A 22,833-nucleotide genomic window follows, 5' to 3' on the forward strand; every position below is an offset into this window, starting at 1 on the left:
GCTCGGCCTCTCCTAAAAGCCATCAAATTGCCGGCCATTTCTGCGTTTGGACGTTTAAAATACTTTTACGGTCGAGTGGTGCCTTGACAAATGAATTAGCTGCCAATCTGTAAACCCAGCCCGTTGACATATTTATGAAAAATACATCGAAGACGCTGCGCAACAGGTCCATTCGCGCGTCGAAAGAAAGCCGCAATTAAAACGGCATGGAAAAACTAAATAGCCAGAAATGATTTGGCTTATTAGGCAGCAGTCGGCATGCCAATCGGTGAGCTTCGGCAACTGTCTTGGCCAAAACTCCACTCCAACTGCATGTCGTTGTGGAACTCAAACAGGTTCCTCGTCAACTCCAAGACACCAAAGTTTGTTTTTGGCACGGCAGCGCGAACGAGAAAATATGCTGTAAATTATATAGAAATATGCTAATGTCTGGTGAGAAGCACGAGATGCCATAACTGCGATAGGAATATGTAATCCATATTAACCAGACAGGCACTCCATACACTCCATCGCGGAGAACAAGAAAAGAAACTGCTCCAACGAGTGTTCTTCAAAAGGGTAAGCCTAATCTTTAAAGTACAAAGAAACTCTTTGGGTTCCCGATGAGTGCATGATCAAACTAATGTGATCGAGGTTAAAATTACACGAGCATTCTTGGAATCCATGAAAGAAATTTCATTTCCCGCTATATAAATAACCCTTTAGCCTACAATAACACTTTATTAGTACTCTTTTACAAGTTAATAGCTTTTCGACTAGTAATAATAATTTCACTGACACATATTCCTTCATGATAATCTTATCAAATTTCAGACTTTGACATAAAACTTTATACTGTCGACCAATTTTGGGGTGAATGAATCGGACGTACTTTCTTTGTTTGGGAATTTCAAGGTAGAGTAAAAAATTTAAGGTCTAACGATGTATCAAGATTTTAGAATATACACTTGTTGTTCAACGGAATAGAGTCTCCCCTAAGAATCAAAGACACTGCACAGCAAAGATAACCCCTTTAGTTGGTTAAGATAAGTTTATCTGTTTATAGGAATATGATGCGGACAGAGTACTCTATTATCTTTAATCGAGACAAACACTTGATTTTTTTAGATGCGGAAGGCAGCGTTAAATTAAAGAAATAGCGACGATTGGAAAGTTCTGAGATCTCTCGGTCGCAATGTATCATAATTTCGCTGTCATTGGCCACAGCAATCGGATATGTCCACCCAAAAACCAGAGACAGAATCTCGATTCAGACTCGTTTACAGAAGCCTCCAATCGTTTGGCCATGTCAAATGATGACATGACATGATTTATGTGCAACGATTCTCGCCTTGCAGCGGGCAAAGTTATTATGATGTTAAGTGCAACGGCAGAAAAGTATTTAACATTCAGATAGCAAGAATGCTGAGGCTGCAGCTCGGATTCCGAGGCCACAATCCCGGTCGCAGTTGCAGTCACCGGTAACCGGCTTGGGTCAACAGACACGTTCTTTGAGCGGCACGCGCATACCAGAGTCCCGAGTTGGAGTTGGAAAAACGGCCACGATACAATGGAGCGTCTGAAGAGATTTTCCGAACGGAAAAACCTGTTTCCGTTTGGTCGGTCTGGGGCCAATCATCCATCCAGACGTCTAACTGTTGCGCGGCTAATTAAATTAGAGCCAGGGCAGGGCTAAGCTGCAAAAAATCGTTGACATTGCTTGGAAAGTCGGAGCCAGTCTGGCTTAGACTTTTTAAGCCGCTCAGAGCTCCATTTTGGGCGCATTTCTGATGTGGGTTGCCCCACATTCGGGTGGTGTCACAAGCGTTGAAAGTTTCTGTGTATTTTTCACTTGTTTGGGGTTAATTGAGCCGGGTCTCTCGATCTCTCTAACGGCCGGCTTTTGCTAATTTAAATAATTGACTGAGTGTCGTGGCCAGGGAATCTCGACATTCCATTCCATCGAGTAGGTACGATGCTCATAACAACTTAATCTTATCACAATTGCCTTTGGAGTGTGACGAGGAATTGGCCATCATTTCTATTTTCAACGCAGCTCAACGGTGAAGTATCCGAATCGATGGCGTCATGTTGAACCATTGCAAATGATTTATAAAAACACCGGTGAGTACGTGCTGGGTGATCAATGCAAGTATTGATGTTAAGTCGTGTCATTTTTTGAGCGTTTCAGCAGAAATTCAACGGAAATTTAGCTGACAGTGTGGGCTCTGCATATTTCCATACTTCAAGCTGATTCATCACCTTAAGATGGGTCTTACAAATTAAACTAGGAACCGGAAGCTGTCAGCATGAACGAAAACAACTTTAATTGCTAATTTGTCAAGAATGTTATACCATTTTTTAGGCAGTTTTTTTTTAAACACTGATAAAACCAAAATTTGTATAATATGATACGCATTTTAACTCACTTACTTAAGCTATGCTTTTGCAAACAATTAAAGTGACTAAATTGCAAGGAATTTTATACAATCTTTTTAAGAAAATTTCGTAGAAAAGATAAAATGAAGAAATATGTATATTTCAATTGTTATGCATTTTAATTAAGTTCTTGCCTTCATGGTGATCAACACATCATGGTTAAATCACAAAAATTTGTACATATTATTAACAAGCACACAACAGGAATGAAATTGGTTCAAATGGATCATCAAGGGGGCTTCCATTAAGTAAAATATGCATTCATGTGCTTGACTCATCGCCTGGAAAAATCTTCAACACCCTCCATAGATGATAATTTTAATGATGTTCGGGCGATGATGGCGTCATCAATAACAATCAATTGCCTGTGACAAATTGAGCCTGACTTTATAGGAATCATTAGGTTTGCTGCTGCTGGCTGGTAAGTTTTTCGGTTCCAAGACTTCAGGCAAAACGCGAAGTTTGCCTGATACCCCAAAACCAGATGATGTCATGGAGTTGACTCTGAGCGACTTTATCTCTACTCTATCCGGCACGTATTAGGATTTTTCTTCCCTCTGCTTTGTACTTTTAATTTTGTTATTTTTATTTGCTTATATGCTGTTTTTGTTATTTTTTTGCATTTTATTTCGACCGCCCGAGAGACTTTATTATTGTTTTTGGGGCTTTTTAGCGCAAACATTTGTAGATACGAGCAGCGGCGCTCCATGGAAATCTACAATCCCACTTGGAGCCGGTGGTCTGGATTCAAAGACAAGCTCTTGAGCCGGCAGCTGCGTGGTTTTTGGCACACAAGTCGACACACACATAACTCCACGAAATTTCGCGCTAATTCAATTGACAGCACAAGAGAGGAAAAAACATCTTGGAAGGAAATAACTGAACACAAATGATCTGAGCGATACAGTGGGAACCCCAAATGCAGGCTTACAAATGTTTCTAAGCACTGAGAACCACAATTTCACACGAAGCTTTCACTGTACCAATTTATGTCGGTCGAAACCACAAAAATTGGACAATAGGAAGAGGTGCGGCTCGTTAAATTAATTAACTACTTTTTCTTATAATTTTCCTATTTGCTCAACGATAATTTCCGAAATTGGCTCCGTTATCTGTTATGGGAATGTTTGCCAAAATAAACGAGCAATTAATGTTTGTATTCCTGTGAATAATGCCATTTAAGCAAAATTTAGTTAATGACTAAGCTGATGAAAAAGAGTCAACCTGAATAAACAGATGAATCATCTCTCCTTGGAAAAACTTTTCAACAAACACAAATTTAATTCTCGAATTTTGGATTTTAAACGAAAAAAATTTCGGAGGTAGATATGAAACCGTCTTATCGCTAACTTAAGTCCAAATTGGATGATATTTTTATCGCACGAAAACGAAAGTGCTGATAGCTATAAAAATACCTCTGAATCCGGCGATTGTACCGCTAACAACAAAACGCGAAAAGCAATACGCTTTAAATTTTTTTTTAAATTGCATTTACTTAGCTCTCAGTGAACGAACACTTTTGTTTGGCTTTCATTTTTAGTATCTACGTTTTAAGGCAGCTCCAGCTCCCCTTGTGTTGATAAAAAAGTGTATGTAAACATATCTGTAAACATTATTTACCTAGCTGGCAATTATTGACAAACTGCCTTTTTTTCTGGAACATTTAGATACTGAAGTTGTTTATCTGTTTTATAAGGCGTAGCAACTCTCTACTGAATGGTTAAAATTATTTCAAGCGAGATTGACAAATAAACACGCTCTTATCAATAACGTCACGGGGCCATTAAAAAGCGTACAGGGTAACTGATTACATTGTGAATGAAATGTAATACCCGGGAGAATCATCCACCGACTGAATGCTTCAATGACCGACTGATGCTTGAGCTAGGGCCATTATTGTGAGTCACAAAAAGCCGCCGTATCACATGCTCCCTCCATATAGTTTTCAATCAAGCAAATTAGCAAGATGCAGTTAGTTGGCCATTGATATATCGGGTTCTGTTACGCTCGTGATTTGGCAATGGAAATGGTCTTTGAAAGCGATAGTGCTCTAATGAAATTAACCATCCAAATTGTCCACGCTTCGCTGGTGCTCTCTTGTTTGTATCCAATTCATAGCCGAAAGTGTGAAAAACAAATATCATAGATATAATGTTGTTTGATTTATACTTTTACATATACACAAAATATCTAAAAAAGTAAGGACAAACTTTCTACTATTCGGCCTTAGCCGAATATACCCATTTTAAAGGGTATTCAACTCTGTTGTTTGCGTACTGTGCAGGTACTGCAAATTGCTAAACACAATCTTGAATTATGCATATAAATACAAATGAAAGTAAAACTCGCATTGAAGCTGGCGCTTTGAATAAACGCGGCAATGACATCATTTTGTTTTGTAGTCTGGAAGCGTATCGTTAAAGGCTGAAATTTCAAATAAATAATACAACAGATCCACATGGGATCGTGCGGAATGCAGCGGACTGCGGATCTGGTGTTAACCCAAGACTCTTGCGGCGTTGGCGGCTCATCTTCAATTGACTTATCTCCTCGTTCAAAGAGCGAATTATGCAATTTGCAATGGAAACATTTTTGATGGCCAACGATGCGAGCTTTTCTAATTAATTCATAAAGTTGATTCACGACCGCAACAATTGTGCGGTTGCTAAACTGTTAGAGATACACATGTATATGAGACCCAACCCACTCTCTGGACTTCAAGTTAATCTGAGAATTCTGAGAATATGCTCATATGTGTTACTTACCAATGTTAACGATTTTGATACCCTCATCCTGGAGGAATTTCAGGGCCACCGAGACGTTTTCCAGTTTCTGGCTGCGGAATGTTGGGCGTTTGTTGTATTTGGGCATTCGCTTTTGGGACAGAACCTCGATCAGGGCGATCAGTCGGAGGCCGTCGGACAGGTCCGTCTCCAGGTTGTTGATCGACCGATCGATCGTCTTCAGATGCTCATTGGCCCAGCGCGTGAAGGTGTTCTGTTGGATCTTCTTCCACTGGGCATCCTCGGCGAGATCGCGTTCGGCCTCCATGTCCTCGTCGAAGTTCTCCTCGTACTGTTCCGCCTGCTGGCCCTCCTGGCTTGGCTGGTAGTAGTCGTTCGTCTGTGGGTTAGCGATTACGCAGAGATCAAGTTAGCCGGGTTCGCTAGGGATGGGTGTGGTAGTGGTGCTGGTGAATGAGTGTATGGGTGCCTGCGTGTGGGATGTCTTTACTTCGAAAATCACTTAGCAACTATGCAAAGGTGATCTCCATTAAAAACCGTCAACTCCACATCTGGAGCCAGTGGAGCAAATTGACTCGAACGGCGGCGGATCGGATCGGATCACACAAGGTGTGGCTTAAGCCAAGACTTGTTTTAGTTTTCTTAAGGCCAGCCAAAAAGAACTTCAGTATCAATGAAGTGGACTGTCCACTTTCCACACATGTCCCACAGCCAAGTGGCAATCAAGAAGAAAAGATACACTGGCGACATTGAATACGCTTTTTAGGGACATATATTAGTTTGAACTTACATATCTTCAAAATCGAAGTACTTTATGATCAAAATTCAGTAATGTATCATTTTATTTCGAGATTTAGGCAATTAAAAAAGATATGCTTTCATTTAGCAATTTCGGTAAATATGTTTTACGAATATTGGGCTGTATATAATTTATAAAGATATCCCTGAAGTTGACTAAGTCTTAAGCTATTTTTAAAGCATATATATCTTCTTAATGATAAAGAAAAGTGTTTGCTTTGTTTCGAAATAATGGAAAATAAATGCAAAATAATTTTTTAGAGGTTCGAGTTGAAGAAGTCCGTATATTTTCAACCTCAGAGCTGCCCTTATCTTTTAACCGGCGAAACAAGTTCCCAGGTAACTCCGCCTAATACATTGTTTACCAACTTGCCCAAAAAGTTCCCGAAAAGGGTATACAGACAGAAATGCCCGCGAAGCAAGAGCACAAAGCGGAGGAAAGGAGAGGAGACGACGGACAAGGGAGCAAAACGGAGTTCGCGTGTCGTCCCCAAAAACCAACAGAAATAGAGAATTAGGGCCCCCGATGCCCCTTCTGTTGCCCGTCTAGTCTGGGCCAGGCCAAAAAGAGAATATGGCTAGAAAAAGAAGATGGAGTGGAGTGCTCGAGTGCGCAGCGTGTGAAGTTCATTAACATTTTCATTAATTGCGAAATGCCGCGACAAAACGCAATGGGAACTGCAGCAATTAAAAAATGGGCCTTAGTAAACCGAACTCAAACTGACATAATTTAAAACTAGTGGCAAGTATTTTTGTGTCCGAAAAATTAATACAAAAAGAATACACATTAATTTTCATTATATTTGAAAAACATGATATTAAAGTTCTTTAAATTCAAAAATTCTTAAGAATCCATTTAGAAATTCGTCCAGCATATATGTAGAACTTTAATTAAATATGAAATTATTGCTCTAAACTTTTTTCAACCTAAAACAAATTTTTTTAATACATTAATTGTTTTAAGGTTTAGAACTTCCTTTCAAAATGGTATGCTGCAAACCGAACACTTGAATTAGAGTTCCTCGAATTTATTGGTTCTCAAGAATTTTTTAAAACAATGTCAACTTAAACTCTTAGAAACGCTACACATTTACCAAACAGAATGCTTAACGTAATTTAATTGGTTTTAAGCATATTTAAATTTAATAAAAATATATTTAAATTTTATGTTAAGAAAAATATTCTCGAAGAATAGTTAAAACTATATTTATGTATACCCTTTGATTTTATCGACTCAAAATTATTTCTTTCTGCCAAAAGCTATTTCCCATTTATTTTGATTTCTTGGAAAGTTCTACTTAGGGAATTTCTCCTGTGGCACACGCACACTGCCGCAGGAAGTCTCTTTCTCTCTCCCTCACACACACACCTGTTGATGGCAAACGTCGTAGTGTTGTTGTTGTAGCGGCTGTTGGGCGTAGAACTTTAAGTTGCTAAAATTCTGCTCCGAATGGTTGATGCTGTTGTTATTGTTGTTTGTGTAAACACACGCGTTTTGCTGAGTTTGTTGCGAATTTGGCGGGTTATTTCTGCCGTGACTATTGTTGCTGTGGTAGTGGTTAGTGTTATTGTTGTGGCTGAGAAATATGGTCGCCTGCGTCGTTTGACCGTTTGTATAGTTCGCGTTTTGCACTAATTCACCGCCGTGTGTAATATTTGCCGATCCGGGACCGTCAGCGTTGTTACTCTTGCGCGTACCACCGTTAAATAAATTTGTATTTTTCAACGTTGAAGTTTTTTGTCGCGCACCGGCATTTTCTCTCGCTCTCTCCGTCTGTGCCATCTCCCTGTCTCGCTCGCGCTCGCTGTACATCTTGCTTGTTCTTACTCTGATCGTGATCGCTCTCTTATCTCTCTCTCTCCCTCTTGCTAGAGGTCTTTGTTGTTGTTTTTCAGCTGTCAAGTTTGTTTACCGCTCTCTCTTGCTTACAAAAAAGTGTTTGCCGCTCTTTTGTTCTCTCTCAGTCAGCGCTCTCTGATCATAAAGTTCATGCGTAAAAGAAAACCAGTTTTATTTACAAAAGCAGCTTCGAATTCAAGTTCAGTGTGAGAACGTAAGGTTTGATATTTGTTTTTGATTATTAATATAATTTTAAATACTTTGTGGAATTTTCGTTGAGCCCCAAAGTATGCACTAGGCTTTGCAAGGCGCTTATCAAATATTAACGCTTTTTCTTATCGTTGACATAAAGCTTTGTTTACCGGTGGAATATAACTTGGGTTTTGCAAGAATAATTTTAATTGCAGAAATAAAAAACAAATACAGGAAAAAAAGATTTGTATAAATTAAATTAGTTTTTTAGATTTATAACCTAATAAATTGCTTTGTTGATTACTCTTTCACAGGGAGAATTTCATCAGCAAATAAATAAAAAAAATAGTAATTCGATGGTTTAAAATACAGAAATCTCAGTTGTGAGTTAAGAGTTCTTATTTCATGTTTAATAATAGACAGTTAAATTCAACTTATAAAAATTATGCATACATGTGTACATTTCTTATCTTAATTAAGGAATTAAATAAAAAAAAAAAAAGTTTTATAATTTTTATGCAATTTTTAATTATTTCTAGATCCTACCAATGAATCAACATTAGTTAACTTGTTTTAACTATTCAGAAAATGTTATTCATCACTGTTTATTGGTGAGAACGTAATTCGGATTGTATTGGAAGCAATGACTAATAAACTTGTCATCGAATCGCACGATTAATTTTGTCCGCTTTATTAAAAACAAGAGTTTTGTAATGTATAAAAATAAATGTTTTTTTTATCGGGAACACTATTATAAACAGCATGACCTTGAAACTTCAGAGACCAAACCCGAGATACGCGGGTAGTCCTGACCCTTTTCAAAACGGGAACCCAAAACAGAAAGCAAATAAAATGATTCACGATCCCCTTGCGCACCCATAACCAAAGATGAGCAAATAATTCTGGTAAATATTTGGCATTTTTGTGGATTGCTTTTGGCAATGCCTTTTTATTTCCACTCCCCCTTTTTCCGCCTGATCAAATGCAAAAACGAAAGGCAGACACAAATGCACTGCGACGGCCAGACAAGTGAATGAGCTAAGCAAATGGGGCTGACAACCAGCGACCTTCTCGATATGGTTAGGAATCGTTTATTTTAGCCAAATGAGTCAAAGTCAAAGCAAGTAGCTATGTATGATTGATGGCAGATCGATGCCCGGGGACTGCGTAATGCCTTTTTTTGGCTGCGAATCCTTCTCCAAATTCCCCAAGGGAGATCTCATGACTCTTATATGGGTCGTAAACCGCCAAACTTGATTTATTCGACGTGTGTTGCTTAAAATTAAGCTGCCACATTTCTAGACAAAAGGCGGGTAAATGCTTAGTACTATTTACCCAATTGTTTCGTTTCTTAAGATTAGATTTGCATACATTAGCATTTGTGTCAATATTTGAAAAGCCAAAAGTATAAATCAGATAAGTTCTGCCATTTAATTATCACTGTGGATACAAAGTTGCCAAAATGAAGTTGTTCGCTACTCTTTTCCTTCTGTGATTTGTTAATTTTGTCACAAATTTGACGAACGAAACATAAATACCCCTAAGTCTATAGAATTGCTTATAATTGAAATGTAAAAGTAAGTCTGATTAGATCTAAAAAAAGGTAAAAAAATATATTATTTTTGGGACATAATTTTCAGTGCAGAGAGCACTTTTTGTAAACGCTTCTATTAAGTTCGCAAATATATCTTGGGTTTTAGTAGAAAGAATGACCAAACCTTTCGGCAAAAGAGGTGGCAAGAAATTGTACATCTTCTCTTAATCAAAAAATAAATATTTTAAGGTAGAAATAAATTTATTTTTTTGAGGGTATCCTTACTTATCAACACCCGTCTTGGACCACATATTAAAAATAATGTCGAAATTTTAAAAGCCCAAAGCAATGAGCATGCTTGATGCATGTACAACTCATCTTATGACGCTTTAGAAAACCAGTCCTTTATCAAATTCCACAAGGGAGTGCGACTTTTGACTGGTGCCCAAATACAGTGTGTTCGTCTAGCTTGGATTCCCTTATATGGAAATAAACTTAGCAAATCGGGTCAAAAACGGCGACGAAGCGATTGGCGACTACGTGAGGCGCCACTTGCATTGCTGGGGAATCGAGTGAATCAGCGTCGCAAAGCGCCGCCAATGAAATGCTTAATAAATTTTCACTTCCATTTTAATTAATTTGAATTTATCTGAAACTAAAATTACACCCCACATTTACACGCCGAAGGCGCAAGTGAACGAAATTGGCTCGCTTGTTTGACTAAAAATAAATTGACAAATATTTTGTTTTTATGAAAAGGTAATGAAAACCACATGTCCTCCATTTTCGTCGTAAATATAACGTAAATAAAAGCCAGCGATGGAAAATCATGTGGGTGAATGCAACAATCAGAGGTCAGATAAGGGCTACCCCCTGCACCATATACACTCACTTTTCGGGACGCCATATCGATGGATTCTGTTGATATGAATTGCTGCCGAATGATCTCAAGTCGTAATACTTCAGTGGGTACTTAATACTGATCACTTGATTGCCCGCTAATTACACAATGCCTGGCGGTGCGAGCACGTTTTTCAAAAACACAACACAAAGAAACTAGGAGCCCCTCCTTTCTTTCGTAAACAAATTTCAGATTTTTCAAATTTTTGTTTTGAAAATATTTGCACAAGCTGCGCGCTGTGCCTTCGGTTTCTTCGGTACTCGTACTCGTACTGGCCGCGACAATTTCTCAACTCGACTGAGTTGTGTGCGCCTCCTTGCTCAAAGTTTTTATGCAGCCAAATGCGCGCAGCTTATTTCTCAATTTCTTTATTATTATTTTCTCAGATAAATCAGACAGGCGAGGATGGTTGCCTAAAATTGAACTTTAAATTTGTTAAAGCAATCTAATGTTGGTATACGAAATCTTATTCATTAAAAAAACCTGTTTAAAATCATTAGCAAGTGAAAGCAGGATGCTGATATTATTTAACAAAGTTTTAATTTTTAGCAACAAATTGAATCAACATAAATGTCATTATAATTAGTTGTATTAAGTTGGAGTTTTAAAGTCTACAGAAAACTGTTTTCTCAAGATATTTTATTGTGAGCTGAAGGTTGGAAGAGTAACAAAGTATACAGTACATAGGATTAAAAAGCCAATAAATCAAAGCCTATTAATATTGTAAGTATGGAATCATTTTTTTAAAGTTTAAAATTTTTCAAATATGGATTTAACTAACAAATGTATAAGTGGATATCCCCGAGTGTGTCGCGTCTTCAATACATAATTTGTTCAATATTTATTTCGCTTCATGTTTTGTGTTGTGTTTTTGGTATTGCATGTGACGTTGACTTGACGTCGACGTTGACGCAGACGTCGACTGCACTCTTGACTCTGTTTGGCAGGTTTTTGGCGACGCTACCATAAGACTCCCGATCACCACCCACCGATTGCCCCCATACAACCCCCTGCAACTCATCGCAAATGTGAGTTTCGACGCGCAGCTGATTTTGTTGTTATTCTATTCATAGAACTGGTTGTGGTCTTTTGTGTTTTTTTTTTCAGTTTTTTGTTGTATTTTTTAGGTGTTCTCTGTTGCTGGCCACAATTGAATGTGCCTCCTGCAAAAATGATTCGTTTGTGGCCATCGCTGGCGGTCGCACCAAGTACATTCCGCATTCCGAGTTGCCCCGCCGGTTGACTCATGAGTGGCGAATAAAATATGCTAAAGCTAAATCAAAAATTGCCATAAAACAAGGAAATATTCAATTAAACTCTTCCAATTAAATTCCAGTCTAAACACTCTGCAAACACTGTTCAAATTAAACATATTAACATAAGATTTTAATAAGTCAATTAAATTAATAAGTTAATGTCATTTTAAAATTTGGAAGTGTAAGTAAAGTTTTAGTAGACAACTAAACTTTTGTAGTAGCCCAAATTTTAGGAATTTTAAATACAATTATTGAAGAAAACCCCAAAACCAAAAGCGATTATAAGAAATTCCGTTTTTATTTATGCTGTGTAGTTTCGTGAATGTTATACCAGCACTAAAAACTATGATAAAACTCGGTAAGATTCGATTTAAAGAGAAAAACAAATAAAATTTATGAGTAAACTTGGGTAAACCAATTAAAAAATTTATCAACATTTTTAATAAAAAAAAATGAAGAGCTCTTCCTTAAAAAATTGAAGCACCATTGCACCAATTCAAGATACATTCAAACTCACTACTAAACATTCTTCTATTTCAAATTAACCAATTAATTTTGACGTTGCCTGTGACGCGAAGCGCGTGTACTTTTAATAAATTTTATTTGTATTGGTAATCGTTATTCATTGATTTCAAATTTATCCAACAGCTGCTTCGGCTGTTAATTTTTTATGCTGCGCATACGCCTCGTTGCCAACAAGAAATTACACGTGCCAAAGCTTTTTTTTGCTTTTTTTGCTTTCCTAGTTCTGCCTCTGCCACTTACATATTTAACGCCGACTACTAATTACATACAATTAACAAAGGCTCAGCGGGACAAAAAGAATATTGTGCGTAAAGGTTACAAAGGTGGTTCCGACTTTTCAAACTTCTAAAATAAATACACACTTTAAATTCACATCTGTCCCTTAATTTGGAAATCGTATAAATAAATTAAATATTTGGAAGAGTAATGACGCTGTTTACTTTAAAAATAAACCACATGTCCAACTGTTTTATTGTAGCAATTTGTCTAACAATCAAAATCAAATAAGATAGAACATATAAAATTAAAAAAAATATATATACGATGTATCAGTTTGTATTTAAATCTGCAGAGATGAAGTTCTTAACCATCATTGTGCTCCTGTGTGCCCTGGCAGCCTGTGCTCTCGCCCAAGACAGCACAACTTCCTCTTGGTATTCTGACCAAGATTCCTCCACTTGGGACTGGCCGAATCCTGCACCTATTCCCGTGTCACCTCCTTGTGACGAGAAGATCCAAGGACCCTGCGACAAACTAATTAAGGGCGCCCAGAAACTCTACTTTTTCTATTGAAGTCATCGAAAATCTGTCTAGAATAAATAATTTGGAAAAACTAATTGCTCAATTTCCCATAGATATGCCCCGAAAGTACCACAGGTGAGCCAGAGCGTGCGATCGTGGCTAAATAAAGATCGCAGGCGGGGTTAACATCTGGCGCCCGACAGATAAATGCACTTTACGTTCTCACAGCTAAACATTAATGGCTCTTTTGCTGGCATCCAGCAAAGAGGGCTTTCATCGGCGGGATATATCACAAAATGGCAACGCCTTGTACGCAATATTTCAACCAGAAATTCACATAACATGAAATATTCGGAATCTATTATATTTCTTGCATATATTTATTTAAAATGTATAGTTGGCCGGCCGTACACTTTTGGCCGTATTATTCATCACTCTTTGTAGATATGTCGTGGATATTTTATCGCACATTTGCCTTTATTGGAGACATTATTTAATCATAATTTAGCATTTTCCCTTGCTTTCCGACAATTGAACCCACGATTATGCACTAGTTGCGAAATTTCACTTGCTATATATTCGTGTATATATAGAAATATGAGCGACACACGCGCCTACATATAGTTTACGGACTGCGTATACGCCGCGTATTCCAAAAGAATATCAAAATCCGCACCGCACACGTCCAAGTCAATGCAGCAACTGAAAATCTTTTCGAAAATGCCAAAACACAACCCACAACTGAGTGTTTTTGTTCTGCTTGTTGATTTTCATTTTTTTTTTGGTTTTCCCTAGCTGAATGGCGAGCGAGAAATATTTTCAGAATCTCCATGCTCCGTGAGCGATTTCTGTCGACATTTTTCTCCTAACTGAAAACATGACTAAGACCACGGCTGTCTGATTCTTTTGGGTCTACCTGCATCCAATTAGAGCACCGCTACACGTGTGGCCAATGCGACACTTCCCTGTCTCCGGCATAAATCAGAAATGAAAATGCGGCGCGAGGATGAATCAGTCGGACATTCCGGCTGTCTGTCTGCAAAGCCTGCTGGCCCGTGGCCAAGAATTCAATTGACCTCCTGGAGCATTCAAATTATCCGTAGTCAATATTCATTCAAAAACTATGATATCATTTTACAAACTAGAATTTAGAAAGTAGTAAGATATTTCACAGTTTGTGTAAGTATATATTAGGAATTTGGGAAAAGCAGATTCAGATTAACAATAGATTAATTTGTTTTGAAAATATTTACTTATGTTTTCAAGCCATAATAAAATTTTCTTAGATTTAAAAACAATTAACAGATCTCTAAGAATTTGTAAATCATAATAAATTAATCTTCTTACACTTGCGATAGTTCAGCATTATTGATTGAAATCATCAGTTGCGTCACTCATGTTCTTCTGCCTATTAATAATTATGAGTACATTTAATATATTGTACAAACAAAACTACATTTTGTTCCCTAGTTGGATCGGGATTTAAGCATTCTGCAAGGGTATAGAAACTACGTCTTATCGAAGTTAGATTTCCCTTTTGCTTATCATCATAGACATCGTTTATTTGAGCTTGCTTAAGCGTATTTATTTAGCCGATTATTGTCTGCTGATTGACCTGCGCACACTTGCCGTTGCCACTCATCGTTTGCCGCATCCAATCGCGGTAGTACATGACATCCGTAAATAGATCCGGCACGCCTTGAGCACACGGAACGAAGAAGTTGAGTATGCCGACCAGGGTGGTGCCCTGGTGGACCAAAGGACCTCCGGAGTCGCCGTGGCAGGCGCCAACGTTGGCCTGCCGATAGGCGCAGATGTGGCCGGGACCCAGTTCCAGATCCTCGTAGCCGGAGAGCAGGGATCGGCAGGCCTGTTTGCTGAGATGTTGCTGCTGGACGCGCTGCAATTGGGAGGGCAAACTGCCCGCCGCCGACTGGGCTCCCCAGCCGGTGAAGATCAGCTCAAAAGTTCCTTGTGGAGAAAGTGGGGAGGTCGGAAGCTGCACAGTCTGCGTTAGAGCATCAAAGCCAATGGTCTCGTTCACTTTCAGCAGCCCAATGTCATTGTGGTACTTGGGACTGTCGAAGTTGCAGTGCAGGTAGATGGCTTCCGGATAATACAGAGCGCCTGGTTGCGCATACCGCACTGTTCCAGTGGCCACTTGCAGCCGGCTGGCTGGATATCCTTTGACACACTGACCCGCCGTGAGTATCCAGCGGTCCGAGATGATGGCGCCACCGCACAGGTGACTGCCCACCAGCGTTTGCAGCGACACCTGGTACGGAGCATCCCCTTCGGCGGCATTCTGACCGCCCACTATGAAGTCCTCCTGAGCCAGGAGGTCGCCAAAAAGTGAACCAAAAAGGAAAAGGTAGGTAGGTAGGTAGAACCGTGCAAACGACATGGTTGAATGGCAATCGCAGACTGAACTTGTTTGGGTTTACCCTCTGCGATTTTGATAGAGCCATCGTAAAGGCAACACGGCCTGACCAAAGGTTCTACCAATCGGGCCATAAACTGATTTTTTTTATCTGATTCCGATAAATGGTCAGAAAAGGCATTGCCGGGCTATAGTTGCAAACTTCATTACCCGACTGGGGCCAGAACCAAGATGTCAGCAGTGGTTTTGCTCATTTTACTGGTACTCGAAGGATTCTCTTCCATTTCAGCCATTCGCATTAAAGGAAACTCATCCGAAGAAGGGATTTTCGAAAATCAACGGATCGTTGGGGGTCAGGTGGCTGACGATGGTTTTGCCCCGTATCAAATATCGCTGCAAGGCATCTCCGGCGCCCATTCCTGTGGCGGTGCCATCATTTCCGAGCGATGGGTCCTGACGGCAGCCCATTGCGTGGTCAGTGCCAACATCCAATGGCTGGTGGTCGTCACGGGCACCAATAAGTATAACCAACCCGGAGGCAGGTATTTGCTTAAAGCCATCCACATCCACTGCAACTACGATACTCCCAAGATGCACAATGACATCGCCCTGCTGCAATTGATTGAGCCGATTGGGTGGAACGAACGCACCCAGCCGATTCCACTGCCCCTGGTTCCCATGCAGCCGGGTGACGAGGTGATCCTCACCGGCTGGGGATCCACGGTCCTCTGGGGCGCCAGTCCCATCGATCTGCAGGTTCTTCACCTTCAGTACGTGCCGCATCGGGAGTGCAAGATCTTGCTCAGCGGCGACGAGGACTGCGATGTTGGCCACCCTCTGCGACAGGGAGAGGGTGCCTGCCACGGAGACTCCGGCGGACCCCTGATCAGCAATGGCTACCTCGTGGGACTGGTCAACTGGGGATGGCCCTGCGCCACTGGAGTTCCGGTGAGTGATAAGGAATTTCCAGCCATTCGAGTCTTGTGCGATCGACATTTCGAATTATCGATCTCGAGTTTTAAAGCAGTATTTTTAGCAGTGAACTCAAACCAAAAGAAACTCTAGCCATTTAAGTTTTGCACAATCTACTTAAATATCTTATTTTCGATTTTGTTTGCAAAGTTTGCAAAGCAGTATATAAGTATCCTAAGCAATGAAGTCATAGAACAACCTTTGTACTAAACTTGTTTAAGATAATCATATTTTAACAACTTCCATAGAACATCGAAAGATAAGATAAAACCATGCAAATATTGATTTTGATTGCATGAATATTATATGAAACTTAAACTGTTTTTGATATGTTAGATGTTATATCAAAATAATAGTGACAAATATTTGAATGCTCCACATCTCTTGGAGTCGTGTAAAAGTTAACAAATCACTTAACTTGTAAGCCCAGAACTACAAATATCACCCTCATTGCAGGACGTCCATGCCAGTGTGTATTTCTATCGGAGTTGGATACGCGATGTCATGAGTGGCAATGCCAAATGCACTGGCTTCGGCTCTAACCAGACCTAAAGGTTCCGTATTCTGCGGCTATCGATGTCCATAAAGCAGACCCGTTTATAAGGCCTCGATAAAATAGCCCTCGATAAGAGTTGGCTAATGAATAAATTTTTGATAGCGATGGAGGTGGCTTTTAGTGTTCAGTACGTGTCCAAACGCTCGAGATGCAGCTGCTCTGCCCCAGTATTTTGATCCTCCTGCTGCTGCTGCAGCCCCCGCATCCCAGCCAGGCGAAGCGAGTGGTGGGACCCTATGCCACGGCTCCATCGAGCAGGATCAAGGGCGGCGAGCTGGCGGAGGTCGGATTTGCCCCGTACCAGGTCTCGCTGCAGCCCATTGTGGGTTCGCACAACTGCGGTGGGGCCATTCTGAACGAACAGTGGGTCATAACCGCCGGACATTGTGTGGAAAAGCTTATTCCTGAGCTGGTCAACGTGATCACGGGCACCAACAAATGGGCAGAGCCGGGTGCCGTTTATTACACGGCTGAGATCCACATGCACTGCATGTACGATCAGCCCTATATGCACAACGACATCGCCCTGGTGAAGCTCACCCGGAACATCACCTTCGATGAGCTGACCCAACCCATCGCACTGCCCACTAGACCCGTGCATTCCGGCGACGAGATCGTCCTCACGGGTTGGGGTGCCCACGAGCCCTACGGTGGCTCCGTGGAGGACCTGCACAAGTTGTCCTTGGGATTTGTGCCGCTGAAGGAGTGTTACGACATCTTCAACCAGACCAGCAGCATGGGCGTGGGCCACATCTGCACCTTTTCGCAGGAGGGCGAGGGCTCCTGCCATGGCGATTCCGGCGGTCCGCTGGTCAGCGATGGCCGCCTGGTGGGCGTGGTCAACTGGGGACGACCTTGCGGGGTCGGATTCCCCGATGTGCAGGCCAATGTGTACTACTACCTGGACTGGATACGCAGCAAAATCAGCGGCAACGACAAGTGCTACTACTAGAAGTACTTAGCAAATGGAAATAGCTAATGTTTATCAAAACTTTATGTATTAAACAGAGGAGAATAAAGAAAAACTGAAGCCCTATGTAAAAAAAGAGTTTGAAATAAAGCGTTTCAATCACCGGCTGGCATAGTTGCTGGCGTAGCAGTGGCAGGTGCTGCAGCGCCCCGAAATCATACTAATGATCCATTCACGGTAGTAGTAGACGTTGGCGTGGCTGTCCGGAACACCGACGGCGCAGGGGTAGCCCCAGTTGACCAGGCCGTAGAGGATGCCCTTCCAGGTCAGCGGACCGCCAGAGTCGCCGTGACAAGCACCCTGTCCGCCGTTCGTCAGGGTGCAGACGTGGCAGGGTCCGTTCAGCGGATCACGGTTGTTTATCTCTTGGCAAGTGGGGTAGTCCACGTGGGTGAGGTACGCCTTCTGCAGGACATCGGGGGTGTCGCCCCAGAGGACCGTGGAGCCCCAGCCCGTGAGGAGCAGCTCCGTGCCATTGGCCAGCGGAGCAGTGGGCAGTTCGGCCGGTTGGGTGTACTCATTGAACTTGATCGTATCGTTCAGTCGGATCAGGGCAATGTCGTTGTGGTACGAGGGACTGTTGTAGTTGCAGTGAATCCAGTGCTCCTCCACGAAGTACATGGCATCCGGCTGGGCCCAGCGCACAGTGCCCGTGACCACGCGCAGGTACGAGGGATTGTACCCGTAGACGCAGTGGGCCGCCGTCAGGATGTGGCGCTCGTCAATGATGCATCCGCCGCATATGTGACCGCCGTACATGCCCTGCAGCGATATCTGGTACTTGGCCTCGCCCAACTCCGCATCCTGGCCGTCGATCACGCGGTTCTGCAAGTTGGCTCCGCCTCGCGACTGCGAAATCCACTCCAGCTGCTGGTCACTGAGCTGCGCCAGGCGAATGGCTGTGCTGGGAGTGTAGCCACTCCAGCCCAGCAGGATCACAAGGATCGTGGTGGCAAATGGACGCAATCGAACCATTATTGCAGCTGCTTGATCGGACAATTAAGCCTGCATATGGGTCGTGATTTTGCTTTTATACTCGGACAATTCAGCGTTATATCGTAAGTCTTGCGGCTTTATCGTAAATCGGAATCGATGTTCCCAGTCATATGTTATCCAGTTATATATAAGCCATAAAGTCTGGTATCGTAAAAAGATATAGACGCACACTGATTATGATTTTGTGACAGGGCAATCATTGTTAGCAATGCCAGCAGAGGAAATTTCAATGCCAATGGTCACTCACTGGACATTGGCACTATGGATCTTATCATAAGCAGGCGCTGCAACTCTTTCGATTTACTTGTTTTTTCTAAAGTAACATTTTTATAAATGGGCACAAATAAATGCCATTATGTCAATAAAAACATTAAAAAATGAGCCTTACTTAGTCACTTGGATATTATAAAAAAGTAGTACTATTAATTTAATAAAATTGTGTGTTCCGATTAAACTCTAAGCAGGGACTGTAAATAAGATTTATTTGAGACTTTTACATTTAAAAGTCTATTGGCATTTAAATCTTTATGTTTACCAATTTGACCAAGTTCTAAAAAAATGTTTAATTTAGATTTAGACCAAAAAAATTTTATAAGTAATCGCAGCAATTACAAAAATTAAATAGCAAAGTTATAACATTTTTTTTTTGATTGTTAGTTTGTCGAAGATATATGTTATAGTAAATAAAGTTTCACCCAGATAGCTTTAAAACTGTGCATTAGAAGCGGACGGACAGACGGACATAGGTATTTCGACTCTTTGAAACTATAATGCCCTTTGCATGGGTATACAAATAGTTTATTGACAAGAGACATAGTAATAAAAAGTAAGACTTTTTAGAGTTTTAGTCATTGAGATGCAAATACTAAATTAAGTAAAAGTATTTGTTTATGTGTCTTAAGCATTTCCGGTCTAAATTTGGACAGCCAGCAAGCAAATCATTATCTAGCGTCATAATGTGTTGGTAAACAGATCCATAAAAGCATTGATTGCCCATCTTAAAGCAGCTAATGACCAAATGAGTAAGGGAATATGCTATCAGTGTTGTTTTGATCAATAAATATATTTTACACATTCATGCCAGTACACATCATGGCAATACGCCCTTAAACTCCTTTGACCTCAACTAGTTAACACGATTCTTGCATCCAGTGGGAGTCCTCCGGATCCAGTCCTGGTAGTAAACAGTGTTGGCGTACCTTGAGGAGAAATCAAGAAGATTACCTAAGGTCGGAGATGGGGTTTCCAAGGCTTAGTCTTACATATCTGGCATGCCAACGCCGCAGGCTCGTCCCCAGTTGACCAGGCCCACCAGTTTGCCCTCCCACATGAGCGGACCTCCAGAGTCGCCGGAGCAGGCACCCTCGCCATCCCGCGTGAATGTGCAGATGTGACCGATGTCGATGCCATTGTGGTAGTCCCATCTCTGGCGGCAATCCTCGTGACCGATTACGGTCAAGTTGATGGTCTGCAAGTGCTGCACCGTGGGAAAACTGCTCTCCGGAGCACCCCAACCCGTCAGGGTGACCACTGATCCCGCCGGTGGCTGTTCCCTGCTCAGCTCAACGATCTGGGTGCGATCATTGAAGACAATCGACTCGTTGACATGAATGAGGGCTATGTCGTTGTTGTAAACATAGGGAACGTCGTACAAACAGTGCACCAGAGCCTCATCCGGAAATAGAGTCTGACCCGGTTGCAGGCGATCGTTGGTGCCCACTATAATCCGCAGATCCTCGATGCTAAAGTCCAGCGCACAATGGCCGGCCGTCAGGATCCACTCTTCGTCGAGGATGACGCCGCTGCAGATGTGCGTTTTCCAGGTGGTCTGAATGGACACCTGATAAGGGGCCACCCCGTCATCCGCCTGCTGGCCACCCACAATTCGGTTGTCGGACCTCGGTTTACGACCTCGATCCAAACGCTTGCCGCGCGTGACGTCAATGGAAATGCCCAACAGCAAGAGAAGCAGCCAAATCAGAGACAAATGGACAGCCATCACAAAGACTCCGGAGACGATGAATTAATGACCAGCAATGGAAAATTGTATGACCCAACTGGGCGTTTTTATATGGATTCCCAAATAAACCCATTTTATCGCACCCCATTCGGGTTTTTTTGCCCGTCGTTTTTGGTGCTGACCACTGACCACTGGTCAGTAATCTTTATAGCACCCAGAGGTATCTTTACGGCTTTAAGGATAAAATCCAATCGGTAACGGCGGGACGTTCAATTGAAGGCGAGCCCGTAAACCGACTTGGACTTGTGTGAGTTGGCAAATCTCGGCACTCTATAAATGCACCGGGCCAACTTGCTGGCCAGCTCACAATGCCCACGGCCGCAAGGCATTATGAATGCCACTTATCGCCTCCGTCCAGATCCATAAATTTCTTATTATCCAAATAACTTGGCGATAAGATGCGCCTTATGAGGCGTAATTTTAAGGTGGTCCGCTCGAGGGGTTTTAGTTTCGATTGTACTGTGAATATACCATATACGATGAGTGGATATAGTTGGCTTCTCTGCCTGATTGGCATCATCCTCCATCTCCAGGAGTCCACCGTGGCCATGCGGATGCGAGGGGAACCGCTTGCGGGTGTGGCCAATGTAAATAGGCACCGGAATAGCGAGGAGGTGGCTGCTGGAGCGCAAGGTCGCGTGGCCGGAGGTTCCACTGCCGCCGAGGGCAGTTGGCCCTGGATTGTGACCATCCAGAATGTCTACTCGTATCACCTGTGCGGAGGCATCATCGTCGACAAGCGATTCATACTCACGGCTGCCAATTGCGTGGCGGGATTGAGACCCCGCAATCTGCTCGTGGTCACCGGCACCTCGGACTGGTGGGACCTGTACGCCCCTTACTACAGTGTGGACCAGATACACGTGCACTGCAACTTCGACCAGCCGCTGTACCACAACGACATAGCCCTGCTGCACCTGTCCGAAGACATCGAGTACAACGAGTTCACGAAGAACATAACCCTGGCGGACATCGATGAGTTGCAGGAGGGCGATAAGCTGACCTTCGCGGGCTGGGGCAGTTCGGAGGCCATGGGCACCTACGGTCGGTACCTGCAGGAGGCCTCGGGCACCTATCTGCCGGTGGACAAGTGCCGCCAGACTCTGCAGAACGACGATGACGTGGATCTGGGCCATGTGTGCGTCCAAATGGACGAGGGCAAGGGCGCCTGTCACGGCGACTCCGGCGGACCACTCATCGACGAACAGCAGCGCCTGGTGGGCATCGGCAATTGGGGCGTGCCCTGCGGACGTGGCTATCCGGTGAGTACCTGTTCAACCATATCGAATAGTACTTGTATTTATAACCCCCTATTTCCATTAGGATGTGTATGCGCGGGCCGCCTTCTACCACGATTGGATCCGCACCACCATGAACGGGTGTACGATCGCCTAGACATTGGCCAGCTCTTATCTGTGCACTGCGGAAATTTCGATTTTCGATTGGAAATACATTTTTTAATAAGATTGTATATGATTTATTGGCAATTGATTTTCTGAATAAGTATTAAATATTGAACTATGACGATTTGAATGATTGAATCACAATATGGGAAGGGTTTCATATACTAACTTGAAATGAAAGATCAAGTAAAATTGACCATTGCGATTATATAGATTTAGTAGTGTGTGGCTTTAACTATGAGTATGAATACTTTTCTCATCAATGCTAAAAAGTACTTTGATCCCAGTGTTCCAAAAGTTGTACAACTTTTTCGATTTGAAAACCTGTTTTCGTTTTCATTTGATATTTGAAAAGAAAAAAAAAAAATATCGCCTGATTACTCTACAGAATCAATTAATATTGCCATTCAATTTTGTCCTCAGTGTAGACATGATTTGTATTGCTGATTCAATAAAAGTTATGGGATTTTTCGAGGAGAGTTCTTGGTTTTCGGTCGGGCTGACCATGATTGAGATTGCACAACCTTTGTGGCAGCTCATTAATATCACGCCAGCTATCTAATATCGTATACCGAATATCGTTTATC

The 22,833-nt window shown here is 42.0% G+C and overlaps 7 protein-coding genes across 13 annotated transcripts in view; 3 read left to right on the plus strand and 4 right to left on the minus strand.

The window, feature by feature from the left end:
* The window catches only part of LOC108140375 (filamin-A), a 32,291-nt gene extending 21,662 nt beyond the window's left edge, over positions 1 to 10,629 (minus strand). For 2 of the 7 annotated variants that reach the window (XM_017263073.2, XM_041709700.1), the window contains exons 1-2: positions 10,419 to 10,629; positions 5,184 to 5,541 (exon numbers count right to left, since the gene is read on the minus strand). In XM_017263073.2, coding sequence (XP_017118562.1) covers positions 5,184 to 5,541; positions 10,419 to 10,433 — 373 coding nt within the window. In that variant the 5' untranslated portion in view covers positions 10,434 to 10,629. Of the gene's footprint in view, positions 1 to 5,183; positions 5,542 to 7,329; positions 7,686 to 10,418 lie in introns of those variants that run through there. The other 5 variants (XM_017263076.2, XM_017263075.2, XM_017263077.2 and 2 more) reach the window with 4 other exon arrangements.
* Positions 10,630 to 14,258: 3,629 nt separating this feature from the next.
* On the minus strand, positions 14,259 to 15,360 carry LOC108140397 (chymotrypsin-2). Its single transcript, XM_017263105.2, has one exon. It carries the CDS (start codon positions 15,351 to 15,353, stop codon positions 14,538 to 14,540), a length of 816 nt encoding a protein of 271 aa, XP_017118594.1. The 5' UTR covers positions 15,354 to 15,360; the 3' UTR covers positions 14,259 to 14,537.
* Positions 15,361 to 15,554: 194 nt separating this feature from the next.
* Positions 15,555 to 16,962, plus strand: LOC108140398 (chymotrypsin-2). The gene is made up of 2 exons (XM_017263106.1): positions 15,555 to 16,277; positions 16,758 to 16,962. Exons 1-2 carry the CDS (start codon positions 15,561 to 15,563, stop codon positions 16,851 to 16,853), a joined length of 813 nt encoding a protein of 270 aa, XP_017118595.1. The 5' UTR covers positions 15,555 to 15,560; the 3' UTR covers positions 16,854 to 16,962.
* LOC108140400 (chymotrypsin-1) lies at positions 16,896 to 17,893 on the plus strand. Its single transcript, XM_017263108.2, has one exon. The coding sequence runs from the start codon at positions 17,006 to 17,008 to the stop codon at positions 17,807 to 17,809; it is 804 nt and encodes a 267-aa protein (XP_017118597.1). The 5' UTR covers positions 16,896 to 17,005; the 3' UTR covers positions 17,810 to 17,893.
* Positions 17,834 to 18,821, minus strand: LOC108140391 (chymotrypsin-2). The gene has a single exon (XM_017263098.2). It carries the CDS (start codon positions 18,800 to 18,802, stop codon positions 17,927 to 17,929), a length of 876 nt encoding a protein of 291 aa, XP_017118587.1. The 5' UTR covers positions 18,803 to 18,821; the 3' UTR covers positions 17,834 to 17,926.
* Positions 18,822 to 19,867: 1,046 nt separating this feature from the next.
* Positions 19,868 to 20,879, minus strand: LOC108140399 (chymotrypsin-1). The gene is made up of 2 exons (XM_017263107.2): positions 20,086 to 20,879; positions 19,868 to 20,022 (listed from the first exon to the last, which is right to left on the minus strand). The coding sequence occupies exons 1-2, from the start codon at positions 20,820 to 20,822 to the stop codon at positions 19,950 to 19,952; spliced, it is 810 nt and encodes a 269-aa protein (XP_017118596.1). The 5' UTR covers positions 20,823 to 20,879; the 3' UTR covers positions 19,868 to 19,949.
* A 330-nt stretch (positions 20,880 to 21,209) lies between these two features.
* On the plus strand, positions 21,210 to 22,376 carry LOC108140403 (chymotrypsin-2). Its single transcript, XM_017263117.2, has 2 exons — positions 21,210 to 22,105; positions 22,167 to 22,376. The coding sequence occupies exons 1-2, from the start codon at positions 21,242 to 21,244 to the stop codon at positions 22,236 to 22,238; spliced, it is 936 nt and encodes a 311-aa protein (XP_017118606.1). The 5' UTR covers positions 21,210 to 21,241; the 3' UTR covers positions 22,239 to 22,376.
* The last annotated feature ends 457 nt before the right edge of the window (positions 22,377 to 22,833 follow it).

The sequence above is a fragment of the Drosophila elegans genome, unplaced genomic scaffold, assembly GCF_018152505.1.
Source record: "Drosophila elegans isolate 14027-0461.03 unplaced genomic scaffold, ASM1815250v1 contig_476, whole genome shotgun sequence".
Lineage (NCBI taxonomy): Eukaryota > Metazoa > Arthropoda > Insecta > Diptera > Drosophilidae > Drosophila > Drosophila elegans.